The sequence below is a fragment of the Lucilia sericata genome, unplaced genomic scaffold (genome assembly GCF_015586225.1).
Source record: "Lucilia sericata isolate MDLA Ls3-8-SP2 unplaced genomic scaffold, ASM1558622v1 Contig001973F_arrow, whole genome shotgun sequence".
Lineage (NCBI taxonomy): Eukaryota > Metazoa > Arthropoda > Insecta > Diptera > Calliphoridae > Lucilia > Lucilia sericata.
In genome coordinates this window covers 6,534-28,171 of record NW_023995844.1, presented here as the reverse complement: position 1 = coordinate 28,171, position 21,638 = coordinate 6,534, and the positions used below count along the sequence as shown (strand labels likewise).

At 33.1% G+C, this 21,638-nt stretch overlaps 2 protein-coding genes and 1 pseudogene across 2 annotated transcripts; 2 read left to right on the top strand and 1 right to left on the bottom strand.

Annotated features, from left to right (window-relative positions):
• Positions 1–270: 270 nt before the first annotated feature.
• LOC119613096 (DDB1- and CUL4-associated factor 6-like) lies at positions 271–10,986 on the top strand. The gene is given in 7 exon segments (XM_037969037.1): positions 271–405; positions 7,876–9,209; positions 9,870–10,041; positions 10,043–10,089; positions 10,092–10,193; positions 10,196–10,416; positions 10,479–10,986. Coding segments are annotated over 6 exon segments (2,145 nt in total). The 5' UTR covers positions 271–405; positions 7,876–7,906; the 3' UTR covers positions 10,779–10,986.
• A 579-nt stretch (positions 10,987–11,565) lies between these two features.
• LOC119613099 lies at positions 11,566–14,344 on the bottom strand (annotated as a pseudogene).
• A 1,472-nt stretch (positions 14,345–15,816) lies between these two features.
• Positions 15,817–20,040, top strand: LOC119613097 (ADP-ribosylation factor-binding protein GGA3-like). Its single transcript, XM_037969038.1, is given in 7 exon segments — positions 15,817–15,959; positions 16,049–16,209; positions 16,278–16,902; positions 18,663–19,074; positions 19,076–19,189; positions 19,249–19,735; positions 19,791–20,040. Coding segments are annotated over 7 exon segments (2,046 nt in total). The 5' UTR covers positions 15,817–15,922; the 3' UTR covers positions 20,001–20,040.
• The last annotated feature ends 1,598 nt before the right edge of the window (positions 20,041–21,638 follow it).

The window sequence follows — 21,638 nt, the reverse complement described above, 5'->3', positions numbered from 1 at the left end:
TCATTCAGCAAACACAGGGCCATCGCAGCAAACCCAAAAGAAATAAAAGGAAATGAGGAAAAACAAATAAGAAATATAAGGTGTAAACAAACTGGCCAAAAAAAAAAACAGCTGATGAAGTAAATAACCAACAGCTGTCAAAAGTGAGAGAGTCAACAAGAAAAAAGAAGAAGAAGAAGATAATAAATAGAGCATAAAAGCAAAAAAAAAAAAGAGAGAATGCAAAAATTCTGAAAAATTATTGTATTCTATGCTTTTTTATTAGTTTCTTATGAGATTTTAATTAATTAACAACAATAACGGTGTTATAGGGGTTTAAAAAACTGCATATAAAATTAAAAACAAAGTTGTCCACAGCAGTTCTAGTATATTGTGTATTGAGTTCATAATATTTACGATATTAAGGTAAAAATAAACAAAATTTATAAAGAAATTCAAGTGAAAAACAAAATTATTCTTATTTTTGTAAAAAATCAATGTCATTCTTGCATACGCCAAGAATCAAGTGAACTTTTGCGAGGGCCAAGCACCTGAAACGCATTTTGTTTAAAAAAAAAAGGAAAAACATTTTCTTGCACACACGTAAGATGAAAAATTTAATAAAAAAGAAAACAATTTTTTTTGTATTTAATAATTGTCGCATAAATAAACAAATAAGAAAAAAAGTAGTTGGTTCTCGTCGACCGTATGTTGCTGTACACCAGAAGGCTCTGTATGTGGGCAAGGACATATAATGGTTCGAGTCTAAAGGAATTTATTGTAATGACTGTTATCAATAATATTAAAATATTTGTGAGGGATGAAATGATTTTCGCAGAATTGTCACGTTTTTTTAGAACATACCTACCTATGACATTTTATTTGAATAACGATATAATGAAGCGATTTATTCCCGACGAGACCTTTTAAATGGACTGAAGAAACTTATCTTTGAATCCATATAAAACTTGTTAGTTCAGTTTTTAATTAAATTTTAGTTCTAGTTCAGTTATAGTTCAATCCTACTTCAATTCTAGATCAGTTCAGTTGAATCCATATACAATTTATTGGAAGGTTTGGGATTCAAGTAAAATTAATCTTACTAATATGATAAGCTATGTTTAAATGATATTCTGAAAAGAAATTACATATGTATGTACATATGTTTATGACCTAGGTCAAAATGCGGTTCAATTTTTCTAAAACATAAATCTATTTAACGAATTTCTGACAGATTTGGTGAAATCCCTATTGAAAATTAATTTAAATTCTGTTTTCGAGTCTATTGTCTTTCTTGCAGGTGCCTGAACCCAGTACTTTTTCTGTGTTACATCCAACAACACAAACGCATTCTTTTGTAGGGTATCTATAAAAAACAACATCATAAAAAAGCTCACCATATGCTGGTATTTTTCACAAATTAATTGTGTGTAAATATACATATGTATGTACATAGGTATACCAGTATGTTTCTTTTTTCTTGTTTTGTCGAAAATGACTTTTCATAATATCAATGCAATTTATAATAAATTTTGTAAGTTCCTTATAATATAATTTATTTTATGTATGCAAAAGCTACATATTTATCTAAAAGTATTTTTTTTGGCATTTGCTTGCTGTTACACCCCACCTTGCTAGCCATCACCTAGTAATTTGCAATAATGAACACTTGCCTATAGCTACCACTATCAATCACCAGGCACCACCACTATCTAATGCTTGTTTATTAATATACACAACAAACAAAACAAGTAAGAAGGTAAAGCTCGACTTTATGATACCCTATTTCTAGAAGATAATGCTCATTTCTAGTTCAGTTCTAGTTTAGTTCTAGTTCAGTTCTACTTCAGTTCTAGTTCAGTTCTAGTTCAGTTCTAGTTTCAGTTCTAGTTCAGTTCTAGTTCAGTTCTAGTTCAGTTCTAGTTCAGTTCTAGTTCAGTTCTAGTTCAGTTCTAGTTCAGTTCTAGTTCAGTTCTAGTTCAGTTCTAGTTCAGTTCTAGTTCAGTTCTAGTTCAGTTTAGTCGTTCTAGTTCTAGTTCAGTTCTAGTTCAGTTCTAGTTCAGTTCTAGTTCAGTTCTAGTTCAGTTTCTAGTTCAGTTCTAGTTCAGTTATAGTTCAGTTCTAGTTCAGTTCTAGTTCAGTTCTAGTTCAGTTCTAGTTCAGTTCTAGTTCAGTTCTAGTTCAGTTCTAGTTCAGTTCTAGTTCAGTTCTAGTTCAGTTCTAGTTCAGTTCTAGTTCAGTTCTAGTTCAGTTCTAGTTCAGTTCTAGTTCAGTTCTAGTTCAGTTCTAGTTCAGTTCTAGTTCAGTTCTAGTTCAGTTCTAGTTCAGTTCTAGTTCAGTTCTAGTTCAGTTCTAGTTCAGTTCTAGTTTCAGTTCTAGTTCAGTTCTAGTTCAGTTCTAGTTCAGTTCTAGTTCAGTTCTAGTTCAGTTCTAGTTCAGTTCTAGCTTCAGTTCTAGTCAGTTCTAGTTCAGTTCTAGTTCAGTTCTAGTTCAGTTCTAGTTCAGTTCTAGTTCAGTTCTAGTTCAGTTCTAGTTCAGTTCTAGTTCAGTTCTAGTTCAGTTCTAGTTCAGTTCTAGTTCAGTTCTAGTTCAGTTCTAGTTCAGTTCTAGTTCAGTTCTAGTTCAGTTCTAGTTCAGATTCTAGTTCAGTTTTCTAGTTCAGTTTTCTAGTCTAGTTCTAGTTCAGTTCTAGTCAGTTCTAGTTCAGTTCTAGTTCAGTTCTAGTTCAGTTCTAGTCAGTTCTAGTTCAGTTCTAGTTCGTTCTAGTTCTAGTTCAGTTCTAGTTCAGTTCTAGTTCAGTTCTAGTTCAGTTCTAGTTCAGTTCTAGTTCAGTAGTCTAGTTCAGTTCAGTTCTAGTTCATTAGTTCAGTTCTAGTTCAGTTCTAGTTCAGTTCAGTTCTAGTCAGTTCTAGTTCATTCTAATTCAGTTATGTTCAGTTCTGTTCAGTTTCTAGTTCAGTTCTAGTTCAGTTCTAGTACAGTTCAATTCTACTTGAGCTCTAGTTCTTGTACAGTTCTAGCTTTACTTCCAGTTCATTTCTAGTTCTATTTTAGCGAATTTACAATTAGGATTGGTTAATTTCTAGTTTAATTATAAATATAGTTTCATTTTCAACTTTTGGAGTAGTTCTGCTTATGATTCTGATATACAATCAATAATATAGGCGTCGCAAACATCTGCACCAACTAATATATACACTATTCACTATAGTATTGTAAACTATAAAACTAAATACACATCCATATACACTTCATAAGTAAAAGCCGTCTTCTTATTGATTAAATTTTATTAAATTCAATTGTTGTTCTTTTTTTCCTTAGAATAACTGACAGTTGGTTGCTGGGTTTGTTTGATAGTGTCGTTCTGCATAAAGGTTCGTTAGATGTTTTTTTTTTTTTTTTGTTTTAGTTTAGCTAGTGGGAGCATAGCCAACTTTTTGTTGCATTCGTCCATCATTCTGTGTCATGTTTTTGTATTTTCCTCTTCTATTTTTCATTTCTTAAAACACATCATATGCATATGTGTACCAATCTATATGTATGTACATATATGTACAGTTCTGTTAAAAGTTATACGGACAATTATTTCTCCGTATAAGGGACCATATCGGTTATGTTTTCTGTTTTAAAGTGATCCTCATAAAATTTTGATACTATGATTGAATTGATTTTTGGTAAAGTAAGCCTTTAAATTATAATTATTTATTAAAGGGTTTAACAAAAATTAAAAAAAAAAAAATACTTTTGTTGATTTATTTTACTTGTAACACCACGGTGTGTAGGTCTATTTATTATTTTTTCAAAATTATTCAATGACGACAACATCTACTCTGGCTATCGCTTTGATTTTATCAATATTAACACTTTAGTGAATGAGTTTTCAAAAATAAAATAGCAAGTGTATAATTAAATTTTATTAAAATTACAAAAAATAATAAAATTTTGGTGTAGATTTGAAAATTTTAACAGTTTTTTACAATTTTTAAGTGAAATATAGAGAAACTTTTAACTATAAGTAGGTAGGTATTAAAATGATTTATCCTAGTTAAAGTATTTGGTTTCTAATACAAAACTAAATACCTTATTTCCTGTTGTTCACTTTTTAAAATAAACTTCCTCTGTTCAACTTACAACAATAACTGTTAAGTGTCAAGTTGTTTTATGGCAACTATTAATATGACAAAATGTCAATTTAAAAATATAAATAGCAGGACACTTTAAAACTTAAAGTCAAGGTTACTCATCAGGGTTGAATGCTTAAACACATTTCAATTTTGTATAAGTATAGAACCTGCCTCAATGTGAGACAAGTTTTTTATAATTTTTGCCCACATAGAATTACACAAAATATTTTTTGTTTGCTTAAATTTTAGCTCACTTTTCAACAAACATGTGAATAAAAACGTTTTAAAAATTATTTTTTGTTTTTATTTCAAACTTAATGTGTTGGTATTTTAATCTTATCTCAATAAATGTTAACTTCGAATAATTTAGACAAGAAAGATGATTGTGTGTTCGAAAACCAAATTTTTTGTTATAAATATATTTTAATGTACATAGAGTATATAAACATACATACATATACATAGTATATTAGGGTGCACCTTCAGTTCTATTTCAGATCTAGTTCAGTTCTAGTTCAGTTCTAGTTCTGTTCTAGTTCGGTTCTAGTTCAGTTCTAGTTCAGTTCTAGTTCATGTTTAGTCAGTTCTAGTTCTGTTTAGTTCAGTTCTAGTTCTGTTTCTAGTTCAGTTTCTAGTTCAGTTCTAGTTCAGTTCTAGTTCAGTTCTAGTTCAGTTCTAGTTCAGTTCTGTTCAGTTCTAGTTCAGTTCTAGTTCAGTTCTAGTTCAGTTCTAGTTCAGTTCTAGTTCAGTTCTAGTTCAGTTCTAGTTCAGTTCTAGTTCAGTTCTAGTTCAGTTCTAGTTCAGTTCTAGTTCAGTTCTAGTTCAGTTCTAGTTCAGTTCTAGTTCAGTTCTAGTTCAGTTCTAGTTCAGTTCTAGTTCAGTTCTAGTTCAGGCTCTAGTTCAGTTCTAGTTCAGTTCTAGTTCAGTTCTAGTTCAGTTCTAGTTCAGTTCTAGTTCAGTTCTAGTTCAGTTCTAGTTCAGTCTAGTTCAGTTCTAGTTCAGTTCTAGTTCAGTTCTAGTTCAGTTCTAGTTCAGTTCTAGTTCAGTTCTAGTTCAGTTCTAGTTCAGTTCTAGTTTAGCTCTAGTTCAGTTCTAGTTCAGTTCTAGTTCAGTTCTAGTTCAGATCTAGTTCAGTTCTAGTTTAGTTATAGTTTTGTTCTAGTTCAGATCTAGTTCAGTTCTAGTTCAGTTCTAGTTCAGTTCTAGTTCAGTTCTAGTTCAGTTCTAGTTCAGTTCTAGTTCAGTTCTAGTTCAGGGCGAGGGCAGGGCGAGGGCAGGGCTAGGGCAGGGCGAGGGCAGTTCTAGTTCAGGGCTAGGGCAGCTAGGGCAGGGCGGGGCTAGGTCAGTTCTAGTCAGTTCTAGTTCAGTTTCTAGTTCAGTTCTAGTTCAGTTCTAGTTCAGTTCTAGTTCAGTTCTAGTTCAGTCTAGTTCAGTTCTAGTCAGTTCTAGTTCAGTTCTAGTTCAGTTCTAGTTCAGTTCAGTTCTAGTTCAGTTCTAGTTCAGTTCTAGTTCAGTTCTAGTTCAGTTCTAGTTCAGTTCTAGTTCAGTTCTAGTTCAGTTCTAGTTCAGTTCTAGTTCAGTTCTAGTTCAGTTCTAGTTCAGTTCTAGTTCAGTTCTAGTTCAGTTCTAGTTCAGTTCTAGTTCAGTTCTAGTTCAGTTCTAGTTCAGTTCTAGTTCAGTTCTAGTTCAGTTCTAGTTCAGTTCTAGTTCAGTTCTAGTTCAGTTCTAGTTCAGTTCTAGTTCTCAGTTCTAGTTCAGTTCTAGGTCAGTTCTAGTTCAGTTCTAGTTCATTCTAGTTCAGTTTCTAGTTCAGTTCTAGTTCAGTTCTAGTTCAGTTCTAGTTCAGTTCTAGTTCAGTTTCTAGTTCAGTTCTAGTTCAGTTCTAGTTCAGATTAGTCAGTTCTAGTTCAGTTCTAGTTCAGTTCTAGTTCAGTTATAGTTCAGTTCTAGTTCAGTTCTAGTTCAGTTCTAGTTCAGCTCTAGTTCAGTTCTAGTTCAGTTCTAGTTCAGTTCTAGTTCAGTTCTAGTCGTTCTAGTCAGTTCTAGTTCAGTTCTAGTTCAGTTCTAGTTCAGTTCTAGTTCTAGTTCAGTTCTAGTTCAGTTCTAGTTCAGTTCTAGTTCAGTTCTAGTTCAGTTCTAGTTCAGTTCTAGTTCAGTTCTAGTTCAGTTCTAGTTCAGTTCTAGTTCAGTTCTAGTTCAGTTCTAGTTCAGTTCTAGTTCAGTTCTAGTTCAATTCTAGTTCAGTCTAGTTCAGTTCTAGTTCAGTTCTAGTTCAGTTCTAGTTCAGTTCTAGTTCAGTTCTAGTTCAGTTCTAGTTCAGTTCTAGTTCAGTTCTAGTTCAGTTCTAGTCAGTTCTAGTTCAGTTCTAGTTTAGCTCTAGTTCAGTTCTAGTTCAGTTCTAGTTTAGTTCTAGTTCAGATCTAGTTCAGTTCTAGTTTAGTTATAGTTTTGTCTAGTTCAGATCTAGTTCAGTTCTAGTTTCAGTTTTCTAGTTCAGTTTCTAGTTCAGTTCTAGTTCAGTTCTAGTTCAGTTCTAGTTCAGTTCTAGTTCAGTTCTAGTTCAGTTCTAGTTCAGTTCTAGTTCAGTTCTAGTTCAGTTCTAGTTCAGTTCTAGTTCAGTTCTAGTTCAGTTCTAGTTCAGTTCTAGTTCAGTTCTAGTTCAGTTCTAGTTCAGTTCTAGTTCAGTTCTAGTTCAGTTCTAGTTCAGTTCTAGTTCAGTTCTAGTTCAGTTCTAGTTCAGTTCTAGTTCAGTTCTAGTTCGTTCTAGTTCAGTTCTAGTTCAGTTCTAGTTCAGTTCTAGTTCAGTTTAGTTCAGTTCTAGTTCAGTTCAGTTCTAGTTCAGTTCTAGTTCAGTTCTAGTTCAGTTCTAGTTCAGTTCTAGTTCAGTTTAGTTCAGTTCTAGTTCAGTTTTAGTTCAGTTCTAGTTCAGTTCTAGTTCAGTTCTAGTTCAGTTCTAGTTCAGTTCTAGTTCAGTTCTAGTTCAGTTCTAGTTCAGTTCTAGTTCAGTTCTAGTTCAGTTCTAGTTCAGTTCTAGTTCAGTTCTAGTTCAGTTCAGTTCAGTCTAGTTCAGTTCTAGTTCAGTTCTAGTTCAGTTCTAGTTCAGTTCTAGTTCAGTTCTAGTTCAGTTCTGTGTCGCAAAATTTCGTTTACGGAATATGTACATACATATATACAGACTAACCCCCCTAATGTATACATACATATGTATAATAAATAAATATATATAGATCTTTACTTAAGTTATTATTTAATATTTTTTTATATATAAACAATTAGTAATTAAACAAAACATTTGTTTATATTGTGATAAGTTCTAAAATTTGATTTCATTTAAAAAGTTAAAGTTTTGAACATAATATTCATACGGTTAAAGGTTTTTGTAGCGGGTGAAAAGTATGATTAATATAAAATCTGCCTAAAGATTAAAATAATTCTGCAAATCATTAATAAATTTAAATTGTTATTAAAAAGTTTTATTTGTTTTTTGCTTTTTTTTTATAAAATATGTAATGTGATATTGTAATACAAAAAATCTATATAAAATTGTGATTAAAAAAGAACACTGAATTGTTAATATAAAATTTAAATGCATTTAGAAATGTAAAAATATGTTTTGAAATCATTTTTAACAAATTCAGTAAATTTTCCTTTATGTTTCCTTTAAGTAATATAACTCCGATTCAAAGTGAACTTTTCTTTAAGATTTACTTTGATTCGGAGTGAATACATAAAAAGTTCTAATATTGTCCACTTTTCTCAATTTCAATTTCAGCTATTGAAATCAACAATTAACAGTGGTGGCAATGCCGCGTGACATGCATTCTCGGAATAGCGTGTTTCGCAGCGTTTTACAAAGAGATTATATTGAACCACGCCTTACACAACGCAATTTAATTGCTAGCACCAAAGATTCCCTCGATTACGTACAACGTTTGGGACTTTTATGCCGTCTGCCCGTACATTCTGGTTGTGTCAATACCATACATTGGAATAGTACGGGCGAATATTTGCTATCGGGTTCCGATGATCAATTTATAGCCGTAACAAATCCCAATAATCAAGAAGTTCTGTTGAAATGTAAAACAGCACATCGGGCTAATATATTTAGTGCACGTTTTATGCCACAGTCAAATGATCAAGCAATAGTTTCATGTTCGGGAGATGGCATCGTTTTGTATACTGAATTAATGGCTCCCTATCTGAAGCGATCGAAATCCCATTTTAATGGTATGGAAAATGGAGCACCAGTTTATGAGAGAAGTCCTGATGCTGAATCGACTGTTCATTATTTTAATTGTCATAAAAGTGCCACAACTTATGAGGTCTTGACGATGCCTAATGAACCGCGTTCGTTTATGAGTTGTGGTGAGGATGGCACTGTAAGGCTCTTTGACTTGAGACAAATATCGGGTTGTCATAAAACCTGTTGCAAAGATAACATATTGATTTTAAGCCCCACTGCGGTTAATGCCATCGATTTGTCGCCAATTAGTTCAAATTATTTGGCGGTGGGAAGTTCAGATGCTATTGTACGCATATACGATCGACGTTATTTATCTGTAATTGATTTTAATGATAGCTCAATAGCCACCGCTGATAAGCACACCAGGCCGGTTAAAGCTTATCCTATACCACTGCCTAGTAGTCGTCAGTATCGAATAACTTGCATACGTTATAGTCCCGAAGAAACCGAACTTTTGGTCTCTTATTCCTCGGAATATTTATATTTATTTGACCTGAAACATGAGGGAATTAATGTTGATGATTTGTCTAAGGGTCGTTATGTGGCAAATCGTGGAAATTCTCCGCCGCCTGCAATGACTGCAGAACAAGTTACGAGGCGATTACGTTTGAGAGGCGATTGGTCGGATACTGGACCAGATGCTAGACCTGAAAGGGAGGCGAATGGTAGGGTAGATGTAGGACAAGTAAGACCTCAATTGCAGCCCAATATAATGAGTCGCATGACAGAGGTGATATCTCGTATGCTAAACGATCCTCGAACACGTATGGGCATAACAAATCAAATACAAGAGGCCAGAGAAAATCAAGCGGCAGCAGCTGCTGCCGAAGCTTCAGTGGTTGGCACAGAAACCACTAGTGAAGGTAGAATTCCGATTTTATTAAAATTTTCGAATGCAGAACTGAACTATAACTGAACTATAACTGAACTAGAACTGAGCTAGAACTGAACTAGAACTGAACGAGAACTGAACTAGAACTGAACTAGAACTGAACTAGAACTGAACTAGAACTGAACTAGAACTGAACTAGAACTGAACTAGAATTGAACTAGAACTGAACTAGAACTGAACTAGAACTGAACTAGAACTGAACTAGAACTGAACTAGAATTGAACTAGAACTGAACTAGAACTGAACTAGAACTAAACTAGAACTGAACTAGAACTGAACTAGAACTGAACTAGAACTGAACTAGAACTGAACTAGAACTGAACTAGAACTGAACTAGAACTGAACTAGAACTGAACTAGAACTGAACTAGAACTGAACTAGAACTGAACTAGAACTGAACTAGAACTGAACTAGAACTGAACTAGAACTGAACTAGAACTGAACTAGAACTGAACTAGAACTGAACTAGAACTGAACTGGAAGTATAACTAGAACTGAACTAGAACTGAACTGGAAGTCTAACTAGAACTGAACTGGACTGAACAGAAGTTAAACTGAACTAAACAAATTTCTATAGAAAATTTAATTAAAATTTTCGACCAAAATTGCTACACCCGATATTGTTTTATAGATTCACGCCCGTCCACTTCAATAGCAGCTTGGCGACGAGCTGCAGCCAATGGCTTAATAGCTAACAGAGAACAGACTTCAGCTAATGATACGGCTCGACAAATCTGGCCCCCACTTCTGAAGATGTTGAAATGTTTTGAAACTTTCAACTGAATGCGAAACTCAAAGTCCTCGATCTGCACAATTTCAAGTAGATGCTGCTTCACTAAATAAGGAACTGGCGGATTAGAAATGGAAACTAGAGAAATTGTCTATGATTATTTACGCATGAAATATACTGGTCATCGTAATGCCCGCACCATGATCAAAGAGGCTACATTTTGGGGCATAACTATGTAATGTGTGGCTCAGATTGTGGTCACATATTCACCTGGGATAGACGCACTGGCAAATTGGTGATGTTAATGCAGGCCGATCAACATGTTGTCAATTGTCTGCAGCCGCATCCAGAATTGCCTTATTTGGCCAGTTCAGGTATAGATTATGATGTCAAAATCTGGGCTCCCGTCTTGCAAGAGAAAGGATTTGATGAAGAGGCAGCAGAAATTGTAAGACTTTAAAGAGAATGTATGTATTTTATAATAATTTAATTAATAAATTCTTTTTTTAGTTAATGGAACGTAATGCCATTATGTTGGAACAAACCAAAGACACCATTACCGTGCCCGCAGCATTCATGATACGTATGTTGGCTTGTATTCACTCATTACGCAATCGAGAACGTAATAACTCAAATTCAACTCAACAAAATTCTAATGAAAATAATTCACAACAAAATACACAAAACGATGATAGTAGTAATAATACAACAACGGGTGATAATATTAATAATCATAATGATAATGATAACAACAACAACAATAATAGCAGTAACAACAATAATAATGATGATGATCATACAAGTAGTTAATTTGCATCTAATAATGATTATAAATCAGTAATTGTTTATTTCACAAAATATTTGTTTTTTAAATTAAATGCTATTTGTAATAGTATACTCGCTTCTTTTAAATCTTTAAGAATTTATTTTTGAAGTTATTTATTTTACTAAAACCTAAATAATTGATGGTGTTTATGTACACGCTTACAAACACAAAAAAATAAGTGTTAAATCATAATTGTTTGTTTTTTTTTTTTTGTGGTAAAAAAATGTTTTTATGATGTTTTCGAAATTTTATAGTATTTTCAAATTTTTCGAGTTATTTTCTAGAAATTTTTGTCGAATTTTTTGCAAAAATATAGAAAAGTTTAACTAGAAATAAACTCGAACTGTAGTATAACTGAAATGGAATTGAACTAGAATTGAATCAGAACTTAACAAGAATTGAAATGGAACAAATCTGGAAACAAATAAGAACTGAACTAACCCGAAAAAAACTAAACTGAACAAGAACTAATCTAGAATCAAACTAGAACTTAGCTGGAACTGAAGTAGAAGTGAACTAGAACTACATATAACTGAACTAGAACTGAAACTTAACCAGAACCAGAACCGAATCGGAACCGAAATAGAACTAAACAAAACTGAATTACAACTAAACTTATCTAGAAGTGAGAAGAAAACACTGTTTCTTGAGAATATTGATTTAAATACTTTTTTTATTAAGTCCATTTAATATTTTGTAAATATGTCATTGTAATTTATTGAATATTGAGAAGTTTATTAAAACTTCTTTTACTTTTATTTATTTATGAATACGTAAGTATATATGATATATTTAAAAACTACACAAACATAATTTTTAAATAAGAAAAATTAAAAAATATACTACCCTCGCCAATTAAAACCAAACAATGAAGTAAATAATTAAAAAAAAAAAAAAATACCTAAAAAATAAAATATAAATTTTTACTATAAATGAATAAATTTAAACATTTAGAGATGCATAATAATAACATTAAAATAGGGACATAAAACTTATCAAGTTAAAAATCTAAACATTAACGGCATTTTGTAAAGATGTTTTATCATCCACTATGATATTAGCCGCAGCTGCGGTATTGGGATTTGAACTTAAAAGTTGTTTGGTGGACGAGCTAGACGAATAACTGTCACTGGAACTGCGAGTGGAGGCAGAAGTAGCACTGACAGGGCTATCTAACATATCTGAGGAATTGAAAAAGAAAATATTAGCTTGGATCTTAGTGGGGGTATAAAAAGTAGAAATTACCTGGTAGAGAGCTGACATTGTTGCCTTTTAAGTCAACTGCGCCTGTAGAGCAGGCTGTAGTGGAGAGTCCCGTGCCACCAGAACCAACAATATTACCCACTGACGTTGATTCTTGTGAAGATTCTTTTTACCAAAGAGTTCTTTAATTTTCACCAGCACTGGTAAGAGTTTTAGCTTTATCGGGACACAATGGGCTTAAAATGGAATTTTTGTGGATCTTCCGGTGTATAATAATCAGAATCTTCATTGACAACTGCCGAGGGTGGCGGAGGTATAACACCGGGAGCCAATGTTGTAGTAGTCTCAATAGGACTGGTTATTTTGTCTGATTTATTATCTATAGCCTTTTTGTGCTTCTTAAAAGAAGTACTTTTCTTGGGCTTAAACTCAACCATGGGCTCTGACAACATGCTATTTTGATCATCATCTTCAGCTTCATTATCCAATTCTGAACCAGTCAGAGATTTTGCCAACTGTGGCGGTATGGGCTTACATTTGCTGCCAGGTGAGAGTAAAGGTGATAACTTTTCATTTTCACTATCATCGTCACCCTCATCATGGGTATTAGTAGCAGTGGAAGTCATTTCCGGATTTGCAGTTGTGGTTTTGGAATGCCTTTTATGAGATTTGGGTACTTTTAAACTGTGGCGTTCATTGACAATTTGAAGCTTATCTTGTGAAGCACGTTTATCTAGGACTTTCACCTCGGTACCCGATTCATCGGAATTATCTTTTCCTTGTGTGGCCGCACCGCCATTCGAAGATGAATTGCTATTGGTCATGGTAGCCATTTCATTGGAGTTAGTCGATGTAGAAGCATTTTTCTTGCCCTTAGATCGTCTTTGACTTGTGGGCTTGTAGGGAGAAGTGGCTTTGTGATGTTCGGTTGAGCACCATTAACCACAGAGCCTCCATTGCCGCCATCAATCATATCGTTGCCATCTCCTACACCACGACGAGTGCCCACATATTGTGGAGGACCATTTAAGGCCTCAATCAAGGGAAACTGGTATAAAACCTGGCGGTACTTGATGTTCACACGCCAAAGGTTCTCCGGCAGCTGAAGTGGGGAGTATTTTGATGTAAAACATGATTATTAACACCCTTTTGTACAGCTCTTATTTGGAGAAGAGCGCGAAATGGTGCCCGACATATGGGACAACAGTTGGCTTGATAGCGCAGAGAATCTGCGCATGAATAACACAAACACAAGTGACGACATGGCAAGATGAGAGTATCACGGGTTTCACTCATACAGATGACACATTCACTGCCATGATCATCCAAGTCTTCATCAATAGAACTTTTGTTAATGGCCTAAAATATTCAAGATTGTTTTCAATGGCAAATCTCGTCAGAAATAAATAAAACTTACCTTGTTTTCTATACCATAAATCTCCTGCAGCAAATAGCACAAGCCATCAACAAATATTTTCTGTTCAAGGCTCTTAAAACATAACTATTGCTTTCAGGATGATGATCAATAACACAAATTGTTGTATGAGACTGACGACATTCCTCATTGCCCTCCTCGACCACACAGTGTATGGCCACAGGATATTGTTCCTTGCCGGGATATAGATCAAGTCATCTTCTGGTATTAGTTGAGGATTGAAAACATGAGTTGGTTGGGAAAAGTATTGATTAATTCCTTATCAAAGTGATAAGTTCTCCGAGGTCAAACCATCACGTGGTGTTAGAGTCACACCACTTGGACTAACTTCTTCACTGCAGAAGTAATAAATGGTGATAGCGCACTTGGCATCCGAGTCAAAAGTAAACTCAATGTTGTACAAACACGGTGGAGGATTTTGTTCTTCACCCGCTACTGCAGTCAAATAATTACCATCAGCCTGATCATCGGCTTGTTTTTCTTTGGGTACCTTAACAAAACGTACCGACTCTTTACGTATGTTGACCAAACTTTTTAAAGTCTTTGTGGGTTCATTGGCTTGGGGTGGGGGATAAGAAATGCAGTCGGGCGATTGCCCAAAAAGTTAAGGTCGGCATTTTCACCGAAAAGATATGATTCCGGTTGAGGTGTGTCGAAACGTTCACCGCCCCATTATAAAGTGGCTGCCAAAAAGTTGCCCGAACGCGGAGGATATTTGTAGGCGTGGTTGTTGGCATCTGTTCAGCCTCCTCAATGGCTCCATTTTGACGGCTGGTAAATGCTCCCATTTCTACCGTAATTTAATTTATTTGTTGTTATTTTTATAATATTGCACTTATAGATCACATATATAGTTGATTTTTTACAAAATTTCCCGGAAACAAATGCAAAATTAAATTTTCACTGGAAAAAGTGAAAAATTTTGCTAAAAAACATCGATTAGTAAAATGTTGAGAATGACAAACACAAAGAAAACTAAAAAAATACTTAATATAAGGTTGCCATATCTTTGTTTTTTCTTAACAATTAAAGCGTTTTTTAAAATGTTTTATAATACATAAAAATAATTATAACCCTACAAGAACAGTGACAGTCATTTGATAGGTCATTTGACTGGCACTACTGATGTATTATTTCTATCACAGCGTAAAGCAAAGTTTCTATCAGTTTCTTAAGGCAAATGGACAAAAGTGATGGAAACATTTGTGTACATGTGATTTTTCTTCTCCCTTGCACTTATGAATTCATCGACTTTAAAACATATATTTGAGCTCCTCACTCTTTTGCTTGTTTACTAACCAAGGATGACATAAATATTAGTCAGGATTGACTGATCATGCTTGATGGATATATCTATCACAGTTAACAATTAAAAATGATGTATTTATCGGTCATTGTTGACTAATCATATGTGATGAATATATCCGTCAAATGTGACGGCTATACCAATTTATAATAAAACACAATTTATTAATATTTTAAGATATATATTTGTTAATTTATTAATATAATAAGCATGTACATAAATTAACAATCATTTCACCATTTTACATACCTCGCAGGATCTTAAATCCGCTGATGCTCCTTTTAATTTGTGGAAATAAGTTGTCTGTAAGAAATACATATGAATATCGAAATATAAAAATTAAAAGTAAGTAATCATGTTACCATAGATTGATTAAACTCCGAAGTGTTTATCTTCAGCTCCACTTCCTGCACTATTTTTAAATTCTGTTTATAATAATTCTCTTTATTTTCAATAATTTAGACTTGTTTTTAAAATTTTTCGCTTCTTGATCTTTGGCTTTTACAGAAATAATAATTTATAACGTCGAAAAATATAACTCTAAAACACAGTACAGTCAAATGTAGTTGTTTCACTCTTTCATATGCAAATGAAACCCTTTACCACACATTGGGTACATCAACAGTCATTTTACCGGTCATTTGACTGTCATTATTGATGGAATTATCCATTAACTATTTTTTTTAGCAATTTTATAAAAAAATGTTGCAAGAGTGTTAGTGAAATCATTTGTATGTGTTAGTTTCGGTCATACATTTCTTGTAGGGAATTTAACAAAAAATGTTAGTCTATTAGCATTATTATTAGCTTTTTAACAATTTTTCTTACAAATATCTCTAACTTAAATATTTTTATTAAATAAACATTAATTAGTGCCGGTTCACACAGGTAAACTTTCATTGGGAAACTTTTGATTTTGTGTGTGAGAGAAAGAAATATCAACCATCTCTTTCTCTCACACACAAAATCAAAAGTTTCCCAAAAAAAGTTTACCTGTGTGAACCGCCACTTAATTAGTTTAATTTTAATTAAATTGAACAGTCTGGTAGCTTTTATTCTTTACTTATACTATTGTGAATGAAAAAGGAAAGAAAAACGCAAAGAAAGAAAAACTTTTTATTTGCGAAAAAAATTGTAGGAAAACTTATTAAAATAGTGCAAAGCTCCCACAAATTGTCCAAAAAATGACTACAGATGAAAATATATTGCAGGAAATGTTGGGTAAGTTGTAAAAAATGTAAAATACAATTAGTAAATTTTAAAAAATCTGGTAAATCCCCGAAATAATAAAATTTAAATCGCATTAATAGAGAGGGTCACCAATCCTGCCAAGCTGGAGGTGGATAATTTAGCTGTTCAAATGTTTTGTATGATGGTACAAAGTAATAGCGATTTAGTGACCAAAGCTCACGAATTAATTGTTAAAAAAATGCATTCCAATAATACCACAGAGGCAGCAAGAGCTATAGGGGTAAGTTGGGGGTTAAAAATTCTTTGTTTTTAATTTTTATCGGTAACAATATTTTGTTATCTTAACAGCTTTTAGAGGAATGCATGTCGAAGGGAGGTTTAGAATTTCAAAAAAAGACTGCTAAATTTACTTTTCTCAATGAACTAATTGCTTTAGTTTTGGATAAACATGCTGGTCCACCGGCTCCGGTTGACACGAAGAAACGTATAATGGAATGTCTTATGCTGTGGACGGTAGAACATCAGGATAAAACAAAAATTCAAGAAGCCTATGATAATCTGAAAAGACAAGTCAATTTTGCTCATGGACCAACAACCAACAATTCCAATTCACCCGCTTTAACAAATGTTCGCGAACAACGTTCCAGCTTTCTGGGCAAGGATGATGAGTTAGTGGCCAAACTATTGAAACAGGGAGGAGAGGAGAATTGGAAAAAAGCCAATTTGCTGATTAAGCATCGTTTTAATCAAGAGGCCAGACGTACGGAATTCATTTGTCATCTTAAAAGTGAATTGAAGAAGATAGATAGTACGATGGAGGTCCTGGATGAAATGTTAAATTCCTATAGCTCAGATACCCCTGGAGAAGATAGCAGGGACATTATGCAGGAGTTGTATAATACGTGTAAAAGTCATAATGAGCAAATGGCGAGATGGCCGGATTTCTTGGGCGATGGAGAACCGGAATTTTTGGGTGAGTGTGAAAAAAGTTTTTAAAATAATCTTGTTAAGGAACTAGAACTGAACTAGAAATTAACTACAACAGAATTAGAACTGAACTTAAAGTTTACAAGCACAAATTAAAACAGAAATAGACCCGAACTAGCATTGACCTACAGCTGAACTAGAACTAAATTAGAACTGAACTAGAACTGATCTAGAACTGAACTAGAACTGATCTAGAATTGAACTAGAACTGAACTTGAACTGAACTTGAACTAAACTAGAACTGAACTTGAACTAGAACTGAACTAGAACTGAACTAGAACTGAACTAGAACTGAACTAGAACTGAACTAGAACTGAACTAGAACTGAACTAGAACTGAACTAGAACTGAACTAGAACTGAACTAGAACTGAACTAGAACTGAACTAGAACTGAACTAGAACTGAACTAGAACTCAACTAGAACTGAACTCGAACTGAACTAGAACTGAACTAGAACTGAACTAGAACTGAACTAGAACTGAACTAGAACTGAACTAGGACTGAACTAGAACTGAACTAGAACTGAACTAGAACTGAACTAGAACTGAACTAGACCTGAACTGAACTTAACTAGAACTGAACTAGGACTGAACTGAACTAGAACTGAACTAGAATTGAACTAGAACTGAACTAGAACTGAACTAGAAATGAACTATAAATGAACTATAAATGAACTAGAAGTGAACTAGAAATGAACTAGAACTGAAATAGAACTGAACTAGAACTGAACTAAAACTGAACTTAACTAGAACTGAACTAGAATTGAACTAGAACTGAACTAAAACTGAACTAGAACTGAACTATAACTGAACTAGAAATGAACTAGAAATGAACTAGAAATGATCTAGAACTGAACTAGAACTAATCTAGAACTGAACCAGAACTGAACTAGAACTGAAATAGAACTGAACTAGGACTGGACTAGAACTAAACTAGAACTGAACTATAACTGAACTAGAACTGAACTAGAACTGAACTAGAATTGAACTAGAACTGAACTAAAACCGAACTAGAACTGAACTAGAAGTAAACTAGAACTGAACTAGAATTGAACGCGAACTGAGCTGGAACTGAACGCGAACTGAGCTGGAACTGAACTAGAACTGAAATAAAACTGAACTAGAACTGAACTAGAACTGAACTATAACTGAACTATAACTGAACTAGAACTGAACTAGAACTGAACTATAACTGAACTATAACTGAACTATAACTGAACTAGAACTGAACTAGAACTGAAATAGAACTCAACTAGAACTAATCTAGAACTGAACTAGAACTGAACTAGAATTGAACTAGAAATGAACTAGATCTGAACTAGAACTGAACTAAAACTGAACTGAATTAGTTATTAAATTAAAAACTAAGTAAAACTGAACTTAAACTAAACTAAAATTGAAGTAGAACTGATGTAGGACAGGGCCCAATTTACGGCATACGATATCGATCGAAATCTCAAAAGAATCTAAGTGGAGATTTCGATCGATATCGTATGCCATAATTTGAGCCATGAGCTAGACCTGAAATACAATTAAACTAGAACTGAACTTGATCTGTAAGAAACTGGACTAAAATAAAACTAAATTAGAACAAATGTGGAAATGTGTGAACTAGATTTATACTAGAACTGAACTCAATCTGAATTGGAACTGAAATTAAGTAAAAGTTTTGCATAGAACCAAACTTCTTAAGTATTTGCTTAATTTTTGAAAAATTACCTTTCACATAATCATAATTTATTTTCAGAGGATGTCTTAAACACTAAAGACCTTCTAATGGTTGTAATACAACGATATAAAGAACTTTTCGAAAATGAATTGCAATTAACAAAACCCCTCGATGCTTTAACTGTAAAGACAACAACTGCAACTACCGTCAACACCGATTTACTCTCAGAACTACTGGGTGGCTCCATAAATACTTCCAGTCAAGATACCAAACCAACAATGACGACCAATAGCAGCAAACCTGCAAGTGCTAATAATACTACATTAGACGAATTAAGTGAAATTTTTGGCAGCATTAATGATAATACATTAACTAATAATAAACCGCATCATCCTTCGGATTTATTAGGCAATTTAGATTTATTAGAACCCATTAGTGTATTTGAAAGTGGAACGAAGGAGTTAGCAGCCACAGCAGTTACGAATGGTAAGGGAGAGAGAGAAAAAATCGCAGGGTTTTAAGGAATTAAAAGAAATTGATAAATTAAGTGAGGAAATGTTTAAGCAGAGTTTAAAGGAGGAACAACGCTTATTATCCTTCAAAAAGTAAGTTTTTATTGTTTGTGACTTAAAAAATGTTAACTAATTTTGTTTAACAATTGCAGAGAAACTGAAAAATTAACTTTAAATGATATGGCTAAAGATAAAATACAAACATCACTACTCGCCGCTAAAGTGGCAGATAATAAAAGCAAATCTAATTTAAAAACTCAAGAAGATTATAAAACCATAGCAATTTTAGATGAATTAACGACTGATTTTAAGGACTTAAATGGAAAAGAAAATAAAGTGGAAAATTTGGAAATTAAAGAAAAAGTATTAGATGTTAAAGAGGAAATAGAGCCTAAGAGTAATACTGAAGTTACAAGTGCAGTAACTTTAAAACCATTAGCCGAGATTACAATAGATTTAGACGAGGTTACACCACTAGATGAGGGACAACGTTTACTTTTAGACGATGATGACATACAAGTCACACTCAATTTCACAGCTGATCGTCCAGGCGAACATGTATCGGTTATTGTTATGGCGGTGACAAATAAATCCAAATTGCCAGTTAAAGATTTTCAATTTGAAGCTAGTGTTAAGAAGGTAGAGAAATATTTAATGTGGTCACTATAATATTAATTAATTGTTTATGTTACAGCCCTGCAAAGTGCGTTTACTACCGCCCACAGATGTGGCCATGGCACCTAGTAAACCATTTAGACCTTCGGCTCCCATTAATCAAGTAGTTTTACTGCTTAATCCCACACAAAATCCAGTGGATCTAACTTGTATAGTGGGCTATAAATTGGGCGATGATCCAGATCCAATTAAAGAATCAATTGTGGCCAAAGACATTCCTTATGTTTAGTTTTTTTTTATTTTACAAAATACATAAAGTATATAAAATGCCACGCATTTCTTTAAATTATCTATGATGATGGTTGGAAATCTTTTATAATGATTTCTTGGTAAAAACTACTACGTTCTATTAACAGCATATTATTTTAGTAAGAGATATGAAATTATTCTTTAAAAAAAAAACGTCAATTCGTTATTTTTAATTTGTGCAACTTTGTCATTTTAAATTTTGTTTTATTTTTTGTTTTTAAACTTTATTTATTAAAAATTTTACACACTGAACAGAAACTATAAAAGAAATCAGCAGTTTTATTTGAATCTAAATGAAGGAATAACCTTTGGTCCGCTTGGGTTTGTTATAAACCGGTGAAAAAGTTTAGCAGCTTATATCTGATTTAATTAAATTATGTAAACAAAAACTTAATGATAAAATAATCTATAAAGTTCCATTTTATTAAAATGTAACAAATATTTTTCAAAAATTTCCATCTATAGTTGAAATATTAATGAAAATCTAAAAACCTTTTGCGGACAAAACTAACAATATTTGACCATTTTAAAGTAATGTTTGCAGGCCTATATCTCGAAAACTGAGCTACTGGCGTAAAATTTTCATCAATTTAATGTTCAAGTCTCTAACTATGTGTTTCATAAGACAACTTTGTAATAAAGTAAATAAAAACTGTTCAAATAGCTATTTTTATTTAACGCCCACTTTTTCTATAGTGAAATGGGCGTGGCATTATTTTGTTTTTTATAAAACTATTCCTCATACTCTAAGCTATCCACAAGCCAAATTTAACTTAATTATCTGCAAAACTCCTTGAGATATTGAGCAAAAACGAAAAGTTATTTTCAACCACAAAAATGGAAAAATTGAAATTTCCAAAAATTTGTAAAACACCAGGTCCCCATAATTTGTTAGTAGGTGGATTTTTGCAGACCATTTTCTTTAAATGGCTATAACTCAAGAACTACTTAAGCTATTTGAATGAATGTTGATCCATATGATAGATTGGAAATTTGGCTACATAATGGGCAACCTTTGGCCCGCCTGGCTTTACGATTACATGACCAAAATGCTAGTTAAAGTAAAAAAGCTTATAACTCTGTTTCTAATAGACATAATTAAGTATCTAATAGCTTGTGGAAATCCTGAATTCTCAATTTATCAATAAACCAAATTTTGTAGCAATATCTCTTAAATTAGCAGAGATATGCAGCTAAATCCCAAACCTTCTACATTCGGATTTGGCGATATTTTGCCACTTCAAGGTTAAGTTTCATCGCCTATAACTTAGAAACCGCTTGATATATTTTCATAAAACTTACTTCATATGAAAGCTAAGGAATTCAATTTTTACATGGTTGTGTTTGATCATTTCAAATTGAAATAGTTTTTGTTAAAATTAGGAATATTTAGTTTACGCCCATTTTTTCCACTTATTAGTGGGCGTGGCAACATTTTCTTTCCAAAACATTATTCCTTATTTAATTATCTACCTACCGGTCAAATTTTATTCCATTAGCTTCAAAGACCGCGGAGATATTAAGTAAAATCCAAAATTCCTCTTATACCTCAAAAAATGGAAAAAATGAAATTTCCAAAAATTTGAAAAACACCAGGTCCCCATAATTTGTTAGTAGG